Source organism: Myxine glutinosa, chromosome 5, assembly GCF_964187855.1.
Source record: "Myxine glutinosa chromosome 5, kmMyxGlut1.1, whole genome shotgun sequence".
In the NCBI taxonomy this organism is placed as follows: domain Eukaryota; kingdom Metazoa; phylum Chordata; class Myxini; order Myxiniformes; family Myxinidae; genus Myxine; species Myxine glutinosa.
Genome location: NC_136265.1, coordinates 155,430,223 through 155,448,704, shown reverse-complemented (window position 1 = coordinate 155,448,704; position 18,482 = coordinate 155,430,223). Strand labels below are relative to the sequence as shown.

At 43.9% G+C, this 18,482-nt stretch overlaps 1 protein-coding gene across 5 annotated transcripts in view; it reads left to right on the top strand.

Annotated features, from left to right (window-relative positions):
• LOC137428362 (protein kinase C alpha type-like) overlaps positions 1 to 18,482 on the top strand; it is a 550,957-nt gene that overhangs the window by 398,275 nt on the left and 134,200 nt on the right. For 2 of the 5 annotated variants that reach the window (XM_078778901.1, XM_078778902.1), the window contains exons 6-8: positions 745 to 901; positions 8,189 to 8,420; positions 12,415 to 12,546. In XM_078778901.1, coding sequence (XP_078635027.1) covers positions 745 to 901; positions 8,189 to 8,420; positions 12,415 to 12,546 — 521 coding nt within the window. Of the gene's footprint in view, positions 1 to 744; positions 902 to 8,188; positions 8,445 to 11,424; positions 11,459 to 12,214; positions 12,223 to 12,371; positions 12,547 to 18,482 lie in introns of all 5 variants that reach the window. The other 3 variants (XM_078778898.1, XM_078778900.1, XM_078778899.1) reach the window with 3 other exon arrangements.

Sequence of the window (18,482 nt, the reverse complement as noted above, 5' to 3'; positions counted from 1 at the left end):
ATTCTGCTGCATTCAAAATCGTCAGTTCACTGTTCAACACTTGTATGAAGAATGCCAAGCTTTGTAACGATCGCGTCCTGGCCCTTTGTGATCGTATGAGCCTCAGTTTTCAGGCAGGCCTCTGGTATAAAGTGCATTTTGAATCAATCCGAGCTAGGCCTACACCTACAATGATCGATGTAGCGGTATTACATAATTATAACCACTTTGCATGTTTTTTCTTCAAACACTGGGGTGAGGGGAGATGGGGTTGTGGGGCGAATGGGGTTGTGGGGGCGAATGGGGTTGTGGGGCGAATGGGGTTGTGGGGGCGAATGGGGTTGTGGGGCGAATGGGGTTGTGGGGCGAATGAAAGGTCTGGGAGGGGTAGGAAGGTCTTGGAGGGGGTGAGGAAGGCGTGGTGTGAGGAAGGTCTGAGAAGGGGATGTCCTCCCTCCCCGAGTAAGGAAATTTTGCAATCCAATATGAACCAAGCATCAGAACTTTAATTTGTTGTTAAGAAATGTGATTTAAATTTTTTGAGCTCTTTCAATCAGGGCCAGAATAAAAAGCGTCATTTGGTTTCTCTTTTTCTATCGTGGTATTTTACCATCTAACCATGGGCTAGTGCGTGTGTATATATATATATATAATGTGTATAATGTCAATGAGTCTTGATTCAATATTTCAAATCTGCTCGTCATTGTATAACATTTATTGGAATGTTTATATGCATCTTATAGTAATATGTATTTGCTTACACAGTGAAAGAAGCCAAAAACTTAATCCCGATGGACCCCAATGGATTGTCTGACCCCTACGTCAAGCTGAAGCTGATACCTGACCCGAAGAGTGAGAGCAAACAGAAAACAAAGACTATCAAATCCACGTTGAACCCTGTGTGGGATGAAGCCTTTGTGTTGTAAGTTTCCCTGAAGGATTACTTGGACAATCACGACAATCTGTTAACAAAGACTAAACATAAATTTTACAAAGGGGTCAAAAAGTCCACCCTCTCCCCCACACCTCAACTCTGAAGGGTCAGTGGAAACTTGGTCCTCTTCCATGTAATTTCCAGACAACATCACAATTTTCCCAGCGGTCGGTCTGTTTCTTCATACCTTTGGAATATGTCATGTTATTTCCTCAGAAACATTTCGTAAAGGGGAAAACTTTTTCATTATAGCTTGTAGAAAAAAAAAAATCAATGTGCTGTTGCGTGTTGGAGTGGGTGCATTACATCTACTGTTATTTGAAATGAAATGTCCAACCTTTTGTTTAGACCTTGGAAAGGTGTGTTACTGCAAACTGGAAGTCAAACATGGAATATATAAGATTCCTCCAAGGTCACAGCAAAATGACTGTAGAAAGTTCACGAATAATCATATTGATGAAGTGGTATTTATAAAAGCACTTTGTGATATGAAAAACTATTAAGTTAAAATGAGGTTAAAATATCAGAAAAAAAATTGTATATTGATATAAAGTTTCAGTTCAGATTCAAAAGAAGGAAGAGACATCAGGAACAAATGTTGGTGAACAAACAGTTCCCGGCTCGAGTGGGTTGCTTTTGAAAGGCTCGATCACAAACTTGTCTTCATCCTGGATCTTGGTGATGTGAGTGGTTATGAGATTCCACAATGTCACAAGTGTTCTCCTCCATAAAATCATAATTCTGAGAAACTTAAAAAATTATCGAACGGCTTTGTCCCTCAATCCCCCTTTCCTAAATCTGCCCCTTCCCTGCCCTCCCCCACTCCAAATCACTGTTATCCATTCACCATTTCCTCTTCAAGTGCTCATCCTCCTCTTCGCCCCCCCCCCCCCCCAACTCTCTCACCCCCAATAGTCACTGTTAAGACTGCTAAAGTTTCTCGGTGAAGTAAATCGATGAAAACGTAAAGATACGTTAACAGAATTGACTGGATAGTTTGTGGGTATATTATTTTTTTACTTCCGGTATGTGTGTGAACAAAAGAATCTGAGCTTATACCCCACCAGTATGCAAGAAAGATGCACATAACTCAAAATTGCATTAATATTGATATTTTTAGACTTCCGCGTACACTGTCCGGACCCAATAGCTCTTAACTGAGCTATCATCCAGTATTATACGTGCTGTGGTTATGACTTTTTGTATACATGGTCTAGGCTGGTAGAAGAGCTAAAGGATGCAGCTAACATCAGGACACAACATAGCAAAGGGAACAGCAGGAGAGAGGGGAAACACCAATGGCAGGACGGAGGGAGAAAGAGAAGAGAGGTGGAGCTGGACAAACAAGGGATGCCGGTAACGATGAGGTGAAGGGGAGAACGCAAGTGGTGAGCAAGATAGATACATAAGCGAATTTTTGGGAGGGACATGGGTGGTTTATCGAGTGTAGAAAAGATCATGGTTTTGGGTCTGGGATGACGAGATGGTGGTGGACAGATGTCTTGAAGACCTGAAGGGAAGAATAAGATTGATGAGAGTGTGGAAGGTGGTTCCACAGGCAGGAAAAAAAGAGTAATAAATGAGAGGAGTTGAGCAGTGGTTCTGGATTTAGGAAGTTTCACAAGGTTGCTGGTGCTGGTGGATTGTGTGCATCCTGCAGATATCTGGGGGAGACATAGCACAGAGAAGACAGAGGGTGCAACACCAGAAATTATGCAGAAGAAGACAGAGAGACCACCGACCTGTCGGCGATGGCGAAGTGATACGCTCATGGACTCTGCTTCATCGTGGGAGATTCCAATGATCCTGAAATCCTTGGTTTACATGGTGTCAAGCTGAGCAGGATGCGAGGCAGGGGATCCAGCCCAGAGAGGAGAGCAGTACTCCATCAAGCTGTGGAAGAAAGCGTTGTCAGTGTAAAGGAACTCAGGTGTGCCAAGGAAAGACTGCATCATGGAGAATGGTTTGGAGGCCAACTTTTTAATGTGGTTTGCCAAAGAGAGATCATGGTTGAGAGTGAGTCCCAATAGGCCGAGTGATTGAGAGGGTTGTTGAGAAAGTAGATTGGAGGATAGCCCTTTCAGAGAGAGAGAGAGAGTGAGTGAGTGTGTGGGATTTGTCAGGATTGAAAGATATGTCCCAGGTGTTTGACCAGTTTGTGATTTTGTCAAGGTCTGAGGAGAGGGAAGAGTCAGTTACCTGTCTGTAAGAACGATGATGGACGTCACGGCAGAGTGTGGAGTCATCAACAAAGACATAGAGGATTTTCCAGAGAGTCAGTGTTTCCAGAGAGAGAATCATTGATGAAGATTAGGAATACTATAGGGCCGGGAACACTGTCTTGGGCGTGTTCCAGCCTTGACAGGGAGAGGAGAGAAAGGATTCCATTGAGAGCCACATGTTGGCTACGAAAGTGGAGGAAGTCAGTAAGCCAAGAGTGGAGTTGCCCTTGGATTCCATGGGCGGACAGTTTGGAGAGCAGGCCAGGATGCCACACTGCATTTTTTTTTTTTTTTTTGTATACAAGATCGAGGCTCGTGAAAGAGCGAACATTAATCACACAGAAAGACAAACCGACACATAAAACATCGGGAGCGGTAGACAAGATGGGGAGAGAGGGGGAAGGACACAAACACATTTGAGAGCAGGGACCGAGAGACATGGAGACATCGAGAGATCTGTGAGAGGGGTTTGGGGAGGGGGGGGGGGTGGGAGAGGTATAAAACATATGGACACTGCCAGGACTTCCAGGAAGGAAGTTGGAATTTCAAACAAGGTGGATCTGGGGTGAATTATCGGGGGTAGAAAAGATCAAGGTTTTGGATGGGGGAAGATAAGAGATGGTGGTGAACAGCTGTTTTAAAGACCTGGAGGAGGGAGTGGGATTGAAGGGAGTGAGGGAGTTTGTTCCAGAGGTGGGAGAAAAGAGGAATGAAAGAGTGAAGGTGAGCAGAGAGCCGAGATTTTGGCAGTTTAACCATCAGAGGGTTGCTGGCAGATCTTGTGCGACCTGTAGGAATATTTGGGGGACAGAGCACAGAGAGAGCTGGGGGTGCAAGGCCGGAGAGGAGTCGGTAGAAGACAGCAAGACCACCTACCTGCCTGCGGTGAGTGAGTGAAAGGCCCTCAGAGATAGCTTCATCGCGAGAGATTCCAATAATTCTGAAAGCTTTGGTTTCAACAGCGTGAAGCCGAGCTAGGTGTGAGGCAGGAGCACCGGCCCATAGGGGAGAACAGTATTCCATTGAGCTGCAGATGAAAGCCTTGTATGTGGTGAGGAGCTCAGGTGTGCCGAGGAAGGACTTCGCACGACGGAGGATGCCCAGTCGGCGACTGGCTTTGGAGGCCAGCTTGGAAATGTGGTTTTCCCAAGAAAGATCATGGCAGATAGTGAGACCCAAAAGCTTGAGCGACAGAACTTCTTGGAGAGGATTGTTGAGAAAGTAGATGGGAGGGTTGTCCAGTCGATATTTTCGGAGAGACATAGCAAGAGTGTGAGATTTGTCAGAATTGAAAGACATGTTCCACTTGTTTGACCAGTCTGTGATTTTGTCCAAGTCTTCAGAGAGTGAGGAGGCTGCAGACTGCCGATCTGAGGGAAGAGGAATGGAGCGGCAGAGAGTGGAGTCATCAGCAAAGGGATAGAGAGGATTTTCCAGAGAGTCGGAGAGATCATTGATAAAGACCAGAAAAAGCACAGGGCCCAGAACACTGCCTTGGGGAACTCCAGCCTGAACAGGAAGGGGAGATGAGAGAAATCCTTTCAGGGTCACACGTTGACTACGACCAGAGAGGAAGTCCGCAAGCCATGCATGGAGATTTCCATGGATACCGTAGGAGGAGAGTTTGGTGAGCAGAGCTGGGTGCCAGACCGTATCGAAGGCACATGACATGTCAAGGGAGACAGCTCTGATTTCCTGTTTGGCATTGAGGACCTCCATCCATTGTTGAGACAGCAGAAGCAGCATGTCCAGAGTAGAGTGACCTGGTCTGAAACCAAATTGATGATCAGAGATCAAGCCATTGGAGAAGAGGAAAGATTTCATATCCGAAGCAATGATGGATTCCATGACTTTGCTGATAATTGGGAGCAGGCTGATTGGTCTATAGTTGCAAGGATCTGTTTTTGCACCTTTTTGTGTAAAGCGGTAATGTTTGCTGATTTCCAGGATGCTGGCAGATGACCTTGAGCAAAAGAGAGGGTGAAAAGAACAGAGAGAGGGTGAGATAGAGCGGCAGAGCAGGATTTTAGGACCCGTGGGCTGATGCCGTCTGGTCCAGTTGCAGAATCAGAGTCGAGGTTAGACAAAAACTCCTCCACCTTGTCAGGAGAGAAGGACACAGAGTCCAGGAGCAGTTGGATTCGACTGGGAAAGGTGGGAACAGAGAGAGATGGGTTTGGGACTAAAGATTTTGAGGCAAACACAGAGTTGAGGCATTCGGCTTTGTCACGTGCGATGTCAACTGTGTGGCCATTTGAGGTAAGGGAGGGGATGGAGGGGGAACAAACACCAGAAACGGATTTGACCAGACGCCACCAGGATTTGGAGGAAGGAGACAGGTTTGAGAGTTCATTCTTGAGTGTGGAGAGATAGTGCTTCCTGGCACTCCTGAGGGTAGACACACACTTGTTCCGAGCTTGGTGGAAGGAACTGAGATTGCCTTCAGTTGGATTAGCCTTCCAAGAGGCAAAGGCAAGTTGTTTCAGGGCAACTGCCTCACCACAAGATTCAGTGTACCATGGACGGGAGGAAGGGTAAGACAACTGAAGACGAGATGGGATAAATCTGTGCATGAGAGAGAGCACTTTGCTTTGGAAGAATTCCCAGGAAGAATTGATGTCAGAGGCAGTGGAGATGGGAGACCAATCCAGACGATTGATGGCTGCTTGAAGACCGTCCCAGTCGGCCTGAGTGAAATGCCAGACTCGTCGACGCTAAGGAGGCTCTCTGAGAATGGCCAGAGAGATGTCCACTTTGACAAGCACATGATCAGAAGAACCGATTGGAGCAGAAGAAGAGCAGCAGACATTAGCAGGGAAGTTTGTCATAACCAAGTCTAGAAGAGAGGATACTCCATTGGCTGAGATCCGGGTCGGGAAATTGACAGATTGTGTCAATCCCAGTGAGTCACAGAAGTCCTTTGTTGAGGTGCCATGACTGGTGAGAGAGGAACCCACACCCAACCAGCTGGCATGATGACAGTTGAAATCACCACATATGAGGAAGAGAGAGTTTGGATGAGTGGATAGAAGTTGGTCCATGTTGTCCGACAGCGAAATGTAAATGGAGTCATCACTGTTTGGAGGACGGTACAGAACACATATGAACAAAAGGTGGGAGCGGAGAGGAAGCCGTAGCCAGAGGTACTCCTGGGAGTGAGGAGGAGAGAGGGCAGTGCAAGGAGAGTGAGGAAGAGAGTTTTTGATAAAGATAGCCACCCCACCACCAAGACGAGGCTCAGGTCTATCATACCGGAGGAGGGAGTAACCAGGAAGAGATATTAAGGAATCGAAAGCATTGAAATCCAAGCATTGAAAGCTCAATATATAAAAATACCCTCGCCTGTTCAGATACTATAATGCAACTTGCATATATATCTTGTAAATATTTCATTTTCTGTATATCTGTGTGTCTGCCTACCTGTGTGTGAAACACCAATCACGCCCAAACTACCTGGACAGTTGCCACCAAACGTAACACATAGACCAAATTGGAACTCCTGTTGAACATAGGCTACTTGGTTTTCTTATGACCATTAATAATGATGATGTCGCTAAATTAAATAAAAAAATGATATTGTGGCAGTTTGTGGGTGTGGCCTCGACATCACCCTTTCCCACCCCCTCCCAACGGCAAACCTGAGTTCCCCACCCTCTCCACCTCGCACCTCCGAAACCAAAACCGCACAACTTGTGTGAGAATTGATCTGTCCTGTCAAGATCCCTCCTCACTGAGGCGAGTGAGTGCTGCTTCCTCAGGATGATTAATGGTTGTGGATTTTTAAGAAATGGAGGAGTCTCCTTTGGCATTCTGTGGGGAGGAGGGACATTGTTCAAACATTTTCCGCAGTCAGAGCCCCTCACACCCACCCCCTCAACATGGCCATCCTTGATGCTCTTTTTGTATCATTTTTTGAGATTGCCCATCGGGGTGTGCTGGACGTCCTGGTGGGTGGGTCGCTCCAATTAACAAGGAAATTTGGAGGTCATTTGGCACCTTATTGCCAAGTTGCATTCTCGAGCTGATATTTTTTTACATATGTCAAACGTCCATTTCTTGACTCACGTCTTTTTCTGGGTGTTCATCCCCTCCCACTTTCTTCCTCCAGGCGTCCCTCTCTGCTGTGTCCCTCCGACCTCTTGTTCTTGTTGCCCTCCTTTCCACTGTGTTCCTGTATTTATGATTTTGCTTATCTATGATGTCATCTTATCTAACAACAATTTTATTGATGCTCCACTAACTTCAAAATAACTCGATCTTGATTGAGTGATCCAATTTGTAAGTCATAGACAAAAGTAATAACATTTTGTCAGAAACGTATTTAGTGGGATGTATATTTTGTGGCTTGGATCCATAGACGTCTAATGGGACAACCGGACAGAGATGTCTTCTTTGCAAGAAGCTACAAATCCAACATGTGTGATGTACAAAGAAGCAGCCAAACTTATTCAAACACATTGAATGCTTTTGACTTTATATGCCCATTATATATCCCAGCAGGAGGAACAACAAACGGCATATTTGTCCATATTTGCATGTACAGTACTGAACCCTACACTTGCTCTGTTTTGTGCTAATGGTGTGCGTGCATTTTCCAAGCAAGTTTATCCTCTCTATAAAAAGTTATACCCATTAAAAGTTCAGCTTTGACAGCTTTAATCTTGGAGAGGGCATTGGTGTGTAACAGCTATCAAGCTAAACAGGAGTAACCATAAATAATTAGTTTTCTGATATCTGCATGACAGCTTTGCATCGACCTGGCCTGCAAAGTCTAGGATTCCCTTTCTTTTGCAACTCAAGTGGATTTTCATTCTTGTAATTTTCTTCCATCCATACATTGATCTGAATAGGTATAATATACCTGTTACCAGAGGTATATTCATCTTGCTACATTGAAGTATATGACTTTACTGTATTTGTGATATACCTAGGTACAATTCACTCTATTAGACTTCAATGAGACGAGGTCACATTCAATATTTGAAAATATCTTTTTGAACTGTTCTGATATACCCTGCGCAAAGATATGACCTGACTCCATGTGCGTCCACAGCAAACTGAGGGGTAATGACATTGATCGGCGCCTGTCGGTGGAAGTCTGGGACTGGGACCGAACAACACGTAATGACTTTATGGGTGCATTGTCCTTTGGAATTTCGGAGCTGTTCAAGGCTCCTGCAACTGGTTGGCACAAGCTGCTGAACCAGGAGGAGGGAGAATACTACAACGTTCCCATCACGCCTGAAGGAGACGAAGCAGACAGTGAGCTTTGGCGCAAGTTTGAGGTCAGAACACTTACTTGCCTTAGAGTTATGAAATAGTCACGTGGAGGTTTTTCTTTTACTTTCTTCTTTTGTTTGCGGACACTGATTTTTACTTTTCAGGAAATATCCTCTGTCTTATTATGGTGTTGACCCAGGGGGAAGGTTGTTTGATGTGAAAGACTTCTTTTTTTTTTTTTAATACCCATCTGATCAGGTCTAATATTTGACTGGAATTGATTTGAGCAGGAATTTTGTAATCTGTCCATGGTGTCAATTTGTCCATGGAATTTGTCCAGAAATAAATGGCCGACTCTTCAAAAAAGTCACAGTGGGATCTCCAGCTAATATTAGCACACTGGACACCCAGCATCCTAAGCAAGGAGTGTTTTGTGATGCAACGCCTGCGGAGCACTAATCCGACAGTTTTGAGTCTGGTCAGGAATTCATGGCTCAAATATATGTGCACTACCCTGACACCACCTTGAAAACCCCTTTTCAGCTACCAGGAAATATGGTTTGACAAAAATTAAATATACTTTTCCATTGTCATTTTCAAGCTTCAATGTCGAGTTGTAATGTTTTGATCTGGAATGGCCTTCAAAGAGTAAATGGATGAATGTGTGGAAGGATAAGTTCATTTACAAACCAGTAAAAATTGAAGCGACCAACCAGTCTTGACAGAAAAGTAAGTCCGAAGATCAGATGCCGTTCATGCCATTGCTCCCTAGGGCTTAATTACTCCCGCTAGGGAGTAATGCATTCGATCGTGTCAGTCCGTGTGTGTGTGTGTGCGTGTGTGTGTGTGTGTGTGTGTGTGTGTGTGTGTGTGTGCGCGTGCTCGTGTGTTTGTGAACAAGATATCTGGAAAAGTTCTGAACGGATAAGGATGAAAGTTGGTGGGATGATTGCGCTTGGGATAAGGAAGAATTGATTCGTTTTTGGTGAAGCTCAGGATATTATTCCGGATCCAGGAATTTTTTGGGGGGATTTTTTTTTTTCTGTTTTACTGCATTAAAGCTTTTATTCTTATTCTTAAATGATGTTTTTCTCCTCTAATTCTGAGATATATCAAATTAAATTCTCTGACAGTTAGGGCCTACTTTCTTTTTCATTTATTGTTTTGGGGAGAGGGGATGTTAAACAAAACGTATTATTCCAACGAAACCCACGGCGGGAGTATGCGCTCTACTGAGTGGCGTTCTAGTTCCAAGATGAGATGCTGATGCCTTGGCTCACAATAGGGTGGTTGCTTTGGAGTTAGTGGAAAGACTTGGTACAGCACTGAATACCCAAGTGGAATTGAACCTTTTTTGTATGCAAAGTCGAGGCGCATGGAAGAGCTAGAACACAGAATAAAACAACAAAAACTAGAACGCCACTCAGTAGAGCGCATACTGCCGCCGTGAGTCAAGTTGGAATAATACGTTTTGTTTAACATTCCCTCTCCCCAAAACAATAAATGAAAAATAAAGTAGGCCCTAACTGTCAGAGAATTTATTTTGATATATCTCGGAATTAGAGGAGAAAAACATCATTTAAGAATAAGAATAAAAGCTTTAATGCAGTAAAACAGAAAAAAAAAATCCCCAAAAAATTCCCCAAAAAAATTCCTGGATCCGGAATAATATCCTGAGCTTCACCAAAAACGAATCAATTCTTCCTTATCCCAAGCGCAATCATCCCACCAACTTTCATCCTTATCCGTTCAGAACCTTTCCAGATATCTTGTTCACAAACACACGAACACACACACACACACACACACGGACGGACACGATCGAATGCATTACTCCCTGGCCGGAGTAATAATGCAGTGGAAAGTGGGGAAATACACCAACAGCATTACAGTGGGACGCAATAGAAGGACACGTGGAGGAGCAAGAATGACCGCACTGTGGTCACAACCTGCAACCCAAAATATATAACAACTCTTTCCACTCAACTCCTCTTGATTAAACCTTACTAAGAATTTTTATTCCGCATAATGATGAGACTTTTCGGGGGCCCTCATCGTCACTAACATTTGACCAAAACAAAGACAATGGAAATCTGACACAACAAAGCTGGACAGTGTATAATCAGCATAGGCCTACAGGCCTCAGATTTCTTTGACCCACCATAAACCCAAGATGGCAGCCATATTATTTTGTCTGGGTGGCATGGTGGATTGAGTTATTGACAAATGATCTCCTGAATTGATTAGGCTTTCACAACCAGAGATTCAAAAATGTCCAGAGAAATTGCCCAGATCTCTTGTCTGAGATTCAGGGCCTCTGTCCATTGTTGGGAGAGCAGAAGCAGCATTTCTCGTGTCAAGTGACTGGGTCAGAAATTATAGTGATGGTGGTCATTGGAAAAGGGTACTGTTTTGATGTTGACTGTGATGATGGATTCCATCACTTTGCTTAGAATTTTAAGTAAACGAACAGGCTTGTAGTGAAGAAGTGTTTTTTTTGTGTAATGTAGTGATGTTGGTGACTTTGAAGTAGGTGCAAGAAGGTGATCTAAGGCAAATGACAGGTTGGGCAGAGCAGAAAGACAATATGCAACAACACCAGAGCAAGTTTTCAACATACAGGTGCTAACACCTTCAGGCCCATCGCGGAATCAGAGTGTAGGGTTACTAGGAACTTACCCCATATTCTCAGCTGAGAAAGAAGCAGTGTCCAGGTACAGCTGTGTGGAAGTGGGTGCGGTAGGTACAGAGAGCTAAGGTACAAATGGGGTTGGGTGCGGGAGATTTGTAAGTAAACAGAGTTGAGGCCTTTAGCCTTCTCACAAACAGAGTTGGCTGTGGAGCCATTTGAAGGGAGGGAATGGATAGAGAGAGGTGGAGCATACTCCAGAGACAGACTTGGCAAGGCACTGCCAGGTCTTTGAGGAAAGAGACAGGTTGCAGAGTTCAGCCTGAAGGTGGGCCAGATCGTGTTTACTGGCTCTCCTGAGAATAGACACACACTTGTTGTGGGTTTTTTGGAATAACCGGAAATTGCCTTCGCTCATAATTGCCTTCCATGAGGAGAAGGCAAGTGCCAAACCACAGGACTCAGATATCAGGGGTGAGATGATGGGTACAATAGCTGACGATGAGATGGGATAAATCTGTGCATGTGAGAGAGCTGGCTTTTGTGGAAGAATTCCCATGTGGTATCAATATTGGGGTGCCAGAGATAGGAGACCAATGGTGAAATGAAAGGGCAGCTTGCAGTCCTTGCCATTTGGCCTGAATGAACTGCCAGTCTCTGTAATGCAGAGGAAGCTCCCTGACAAATAGCCAGAGCAGATGTGGATTCTCACAAAGACATGATCATATGAACCAATCGGAGGAGTAGAAGCCTTCTTGGCCAACTTTTCCCATGCAAAGTTATAGTTGCTGGTCAGACCAAGGAGTTTGAAGGAATTGTCTTCTGGAGGGTGAGATGACAAATTCTTCTGAGATTTGTAGGTTGAAGCTTTTTGAAGATCAGCAGTGTTGAAAGCGCACCGACCTTCGGGTAGATATGGCATAGACATGATTGATCAAATGGCCTATTCTTGTACCTTGCATATTCTGGCATCTGAATTGAATTGGCTTTAAAAGTGGAATTTGCAATGAAAACTGAAGGCCCACAAGGTGGCACCATTTCTTTTCTCATTAGCCAATGTTCAATTGCAAATTTCCGACTGTCACGAAACTGGGCTAACATATATAGATGTGTTTTCCAGGTAACAGGTATAAATGAAGCAAGGGGTTCAGCCTTGCGCTTTCATCTATACACTTGTCCGTAATTAAATTACTGATAATTCTTCATTTATTTCCCCACCAGATGCTTAAGGGAAGAATGTAAATGCACAACCCTAAGCCGTAACCTAACCCTAAGCAAGTATTTTGTACTTGAAATGACTAAATGAGCAATCATTTGTGTTTCTCTTTGCCTATTTGTACTTTCAATAGAGAAAGCATAGCATGTTCAACTAAACTTGTATATTCAGATTGAAAAATGAAACGCTGATTCGTCCTGTGTACTGTCTGCAGAAAGCTCGTTTGGGGGCAGCCATGAAGCCTAAGATGCTCGACGAAAGGAGTATGAGCTTGAACAGTCGTGGGAAGATTCATCTCGATGATTTTAACTTCCTGATGGTGCTGGGCAAAGGTAGCTTTGGAAAGGTGAGCAATGGATAAGGAACATGTCGGCAATTTGTAGCTTGAGATATTTCTACACACATTTATTTTCTAGAGAGAGATATATATATCCCTGGTGTTGGGCTAGCGGCTAGGGTGCCGGCTTGGGATACCAAGGATCGAATCCCGGTCGATCGCTGAATTAACGCCAGGGGGGTTGACTCAGCCTGTCATCCTTCCGAGGTCGGCTAATTGAGTACCAGTTCACTGGTAATTCCCTGTTTGTCGTTAAAGGCGGCAAAAAGGGTTGGCGTCAGGAAGGGTATCCGGCCGTAAAACATTGCTTCAAATAGGGGACCGAAAAACAACAACAACCACGGTTCCCGAAAAAGGCCAACCCCCGCTTTGCGGGGAAAAATGGCCTCTAAAGGTGGTTTTTTTTTTTTTTTTTAGAGAGAGATATATATACATATATGAGCAACTGCGTTCCTGTACTAGTTGGTGTTGCTGCTTCACACCTGTCTCTCCTGGATGCTGCAGAACCCAAATTTCTCAACATCATTAGCATCTCCTACAAAGCAGCAGAAGCACAGCAACTTCTGCTTTCTCATTGCAGACAGGTTGGTGGTCTCTTTGTTTTCTGTCGCCTCTCCTTCGGCCTTGCTTGCTCTTTCAACCCTCCATCCCTCACCATTCCTTCCAGGTTGCATGCATTCTTTCAGCAACCCCCTCGTTATGGAATTCCAAAATCCAGGCTCATTGCTCACCAGGCTGCACTCCTTTCTTGTTTGTCTGTTGAATCCCACTCTTCTATCGGGTTTCCGAGTTGGCAGTACACCACCAATTCAGATCAACCTCCATCACTACTCATGATGTTTTTATATTCTCAATAACACCCCCTCCATGCCCTCTTCCATCACCCTACGTACTTGCAAGTTGCTATGTTTCCAGCCATCATCTCTCTCCTCATTCGGTTCGTTTATCCCTTTGTTGTTGCCTCACTGTTCCATTCTCAGTACATTCTCTTCTCTTCTCTGTAAACTCGCTTTTCAATTATCCGACTTATTGTATACAGAGAAAAGATTGGAAAAAGATGAAAACTGTCAATGATTTCACAGGGACTAAGAAGGTTTTTCATTTCTCCACAATGAAAACACCGTAAGACATCTCGCATCAGCCGAAGAGAACAACAAAAGCACATTAATTGCACTTAGAATACATCAGAAGGAATACAAGTATACTTCTTTCCTGGAAGTCCTTGCAGTGTCCAAGTGTTTTATACTTCTCCCACCCCACCCCCCTTCACACGCCTCCTCCCTCCAAGCCCTCTCCCTCCCACAGATCTCCCGATGTCCCTGCTCTCAAATGTTGTGTTTGTGTGCTTCCCCCTCTCTCCCCCCATCTTGTCTACCGCTCCCCTTATTATATGTTTTATGTGTCTGTTTGATTGTTTGTGTGATTAATGTTAGCTCTTACACGAGCCTCGATCTTGTATACAAAAAAAAAAAAAAAAAAAAATCTGTGCGAATATCAAGAAACTAGTAGGCTTTACTGGACCAAATGCATTAATAAGAACTTAGATTATTTTAAATAATGAAATGCAAACAATGTTGTAAGTATTACTCGATGTATTTTGTAACAGCGAGTTCATTGATCACATTACACTCCACAGTCTGGAGAAATGACATGGGAAGGGTCTTTTAAACCCTTGCTTTGTGTTTACAAGCACAATCTACAGTGCATTCAGAAAGTATTCAGACCCCTTCACTTTTTCACATTTTGTTATGTTGCAGCCTTATGCTGAAATCGTTTAAATTCATTTTTTCCCTCATCAATCTGCACTCAATACCCCATAATGACAAAAAGAAAACAGGATTTTCGAAAGTTTTGCAAATTTATTAAAAATAAAAAAATAAAATATCACATTGACATAAGTATTCATACCCTTTGCTGTGACACTTGAAATTTAGCTCATGTGCCTCCCATTTCTCTTGATCATCTTTGAGATGTTTCGACACCTTGATTGGAGTCCACCTGTGGTAAATTCAATTGATTGGACATGATTTGGAAAGGCACACACCTGTCTATATAAGGTCTCACAGCTGACAATGCATATCAGAGCAAAAACCAAGCCATGAGGTCGAAGGAACTGCTTGCAGAGCTCGGAGACAGGATTGTGTCGATGCACAGATCTGGGGAAGCCCACAAAAAAATTCTGCTGCATTGACGGTTCCCAAGAGCACATTGGCCTCCATAATTCTTAAATGGAAGACGTTTGGAACAACCAGGACTCTTCCTAGAGCTGGCCGCCCGGCCAAACTGAGCAATCGGGGGAGAAGGGCCTTGGTAAGAGAGGTGACCAAGAACCCGATGGTCACTCTGGCTGAGCTCCAGCGACCCTGTGTGGAGATGGGAGAAACTTCCTGAAGGACAACCATCACTGCACCACTCCACCGATCTGGGCTTTATGGCAGAGTGGCCAGACGGAAGCCTCTCCTCAGCGAAAGACACATGAAAGCCCGCTTGGAGTTTACAAAAAAGCACCTAAAGGACTCTCAGACTGTGAGAAACAAGATTCTGTGGTCTGATGAAACCAAGATTGAACTGCTTGGCTTCTGTCTGGCCACTTAGGCTTCTGTCTAAATAAAATAAAGATTTTAAAGGCTGTAGAAAAAAAAATTCGAAAGTTTATTGCCATTGATGCACCATCTTTTACACCACCTCATTTAACATGTTACATCACTTTTCGTGCCTGTTGTTTGTGGACCTTTATGACGTCCGTAAAAACAGTAAGTTTCCTGGTTGGAATGATTTTGTAAGGGTTTTCCGGACTTTCTACCGGGAGAACTTGTTAGCCGTTTGCCGGTGTCTGTGACTTGTGGGCGCACTACAATGAACACGACAGCACTTGCAGTACTCAAACAATAACTGTATTGAAACAAAGGTACAGTAGCAAACGTAGATACAATATTCGCTGTTGTCAGCGGTCGGTCCGAATCCGCATCCGCGTACAGTGTTCCCTTAGACCTCCAGGACTGTCCAATAAATGGTCGGCCTTGGATTCCTGCTCTACTTCGAGTTGCACAAATAAAACTCGAGACAGGCCCTTTCAGTATAATGAGCGCTCAAAAGGTGTCCTCGCGCTCTTCCGGAGACGTAAGTATTCCTCCCGACACCCAGTCCAAATGAATCCTGTTGTACTAGCAAAAGGTTGCACCTCCAATGTGGCTTGCAATCGTATGAGTATCGCTTTGCAAAGCCTCGCTCAGCAACACGCACATCTGGTCCTCCGACCGTTCATCCTCGCACTCCTCCGTGCACCAACCAGGAAATGTCGAGAGAGCAACACACACCAACCAGGAAACGCTGAGGGCGAGAGAGAGCGAGGGACCGCGCGAGTATTTATCAAAATTCATCGCAACATTATAATCACGCATCATTCCTTCCCGACACATCGGAAACACGAAACAAAGGTTCCCTCAGCCCGGCATTGAATACCACAAATGAACCATTTTGTAACCTAACCAACAACACCGCGTAGGCAACAATCATGCGTCCATTTCGTTGATCCACACAGTTTACGGGAACGCTTTAACCGATCCTCTTTAACCAACCATCAATCTACCTTCGGCATAACTACATCTTATCCAGTCGTTGATATGCCTGCATCACACATTTATTGATCGACAGCTTTCTCTTGCACTCTATATATACCACTATGTATGAATGAATGAATGAATGAATGATCGTTTTAAGGCCACTTTTCTCCGCTAGAGCGGGGGTTAGCCTTGCGGGCCCCATGACAATCATGGTTCCCTGTTTGAGGCAATGTTTTTATGGCCGGATGCCCTTCCTGACGCCAACCCTTGGTCACGCTCTTACGATGCGCAGGGATATGGTGTACCTATTCTAAATCGGGGTACACACCGGGATCATTCATCCCAGCAAGCTGGTACTCAATTTGCCGACCTCGGAAGGATGACAGGCTGAGTCAACCCCCCTGGCGTTAATTCAGCGATCGACCGGGATTCAAACCCAGGATCATAGGATCCCAAGCCGGCACCCTAACCGCTAAGCCAACACCAGGCTATATACCACTATGTATATAGTCACATTTTAACTGGCACTGATGACGTATAGTGAGAGATGCATTTTTAACTGACAATTTTCAACTTTGTTTTTCTGCCAGACAGGCAGACGGACTTAGGCAAAATCACCTTGCTCCTCTCTGTGCATGCGTGATTGGGATGAGATTCCATATAATTTGCCAAATTTAGAGCCAAAGTATTACTGCTAAACCGCAGGTTCGTGTTCTGATTCATGTTCAAAATATAACATTCAATTGAAATCAAGTCGTTCCTCGATCATAAGCTGACGTCTCTGGACACACAGACAGACAAAGTGAACCAACTATATGTCGTTTTTGGCCCCATCTCTCAATGGTGAAAAATCACTTAAAAAATTAAAAATATATATCCCTGTTCTGTATCCACATTTTCACGAAAATCTAATAAATTCGTCCTTTTCACACACCCAACCTCTCCACCAAATTTTGTCCAAATCAGTCCACAACGTTTTGAGACATCCTGTTCACAGACAAACAGACAGACGGATGAAAACAGAACGAACCACCGCCCACCTTTGGTGGTGGAGGTAATACGTGGTCAGAATGATAGGATATCCGCAATGTGTGGGCTATTTACTTACTTGATGCAAAACATGAGATGTTTTGATCACTCAACACCTACACCAATCCAGGAGAGACAGGTGTGAATACATGACCTTTTTGTGAATTTGTGAACCCAACAGCAAAGGATGTTTAAGTGGGCCATCGCTCTGTGGCATGTCCAATGGAAAGTTGTCAGCAAACCTCCTTGTTAGGGACACGGGATGACAGGATGACTGGACAGACTGCTTATAGTGACGCAGGTTTCTAACTTTTGCTAGAATCGAAGTTTCTTTCCCTGGAGGAAACCATAAAATACAGCCTTTGTTTACAAACACAGGGCCAGCGATAATAACTCACATTTGTTTCCATTTGAAGCTGAAGTGGCACCTCGTATGACAATTGATTACGACTATTTGCTGTTATCATGCAATTGCATTAAGAACTCCAGGGGCAGTTTGTTTTCAACAATGGAACGACTGAATTCAGCACAAGGTTCAGGAAGGAGCTTTAAGCATAATTTACACAAAGGATAAATCACGATGCGGGATGTTGTGATGAAACCGAAGATTTTTATCCCCATCTCTTGGATGCAAAATGCTGTAAGCGCTTGGAGTGGATTCATATATTATTTTCTTGGATGCAAAGTGCTCGGCAACACGAAGCTATAGGGCACTAATTAGATGAGCTTACAGTTTATTGGGGTTTATTGAAGCCAGGAATCTATGCGAAAGATGTACAGCAGCTTTCAGTTTAACGGGATTTAGGAGCAGTTATACCATGATGGATATTACAGTGAGAATCAAAAAAAGAGAAAGGACAAGAGAGTTAGCCACCAAAATAAAATCAAACAATGAATGTAATATGAACGACATCAATATCCAGGGGCTTTTTTTGCATTTTGTTATGATTCCTGTTCACAGTGACATACTACTTATATTCATTGTTGAGGTGTGTGTGTGTCAAGTTTTTTTTGTGGAGTTCTACTGGAGCTTACTGATATGGTGTGTGATGCACCAAAATGATCACTCCTGAGTTGATTAGGCTCATTAACCATAACTATAACTATAAAGAATCCGTATAATAATCCCCATGTTTTAAATACACGCCATGTTAAGGTGTATAGAGCTGCTTTATACATGTCCATCCATGGCAAAACAATTATAACATTGAAACAAAGCATATATTAATTAATACTAATAATATTAACAACAATAACAGTAGCATCAATTGGTGATCATAACAACGAACGTATTGATTTATCAGCCCTCTCCTGTTTATCATGGTGATGGAGCTGGTAAGCAGGAAGGTAACC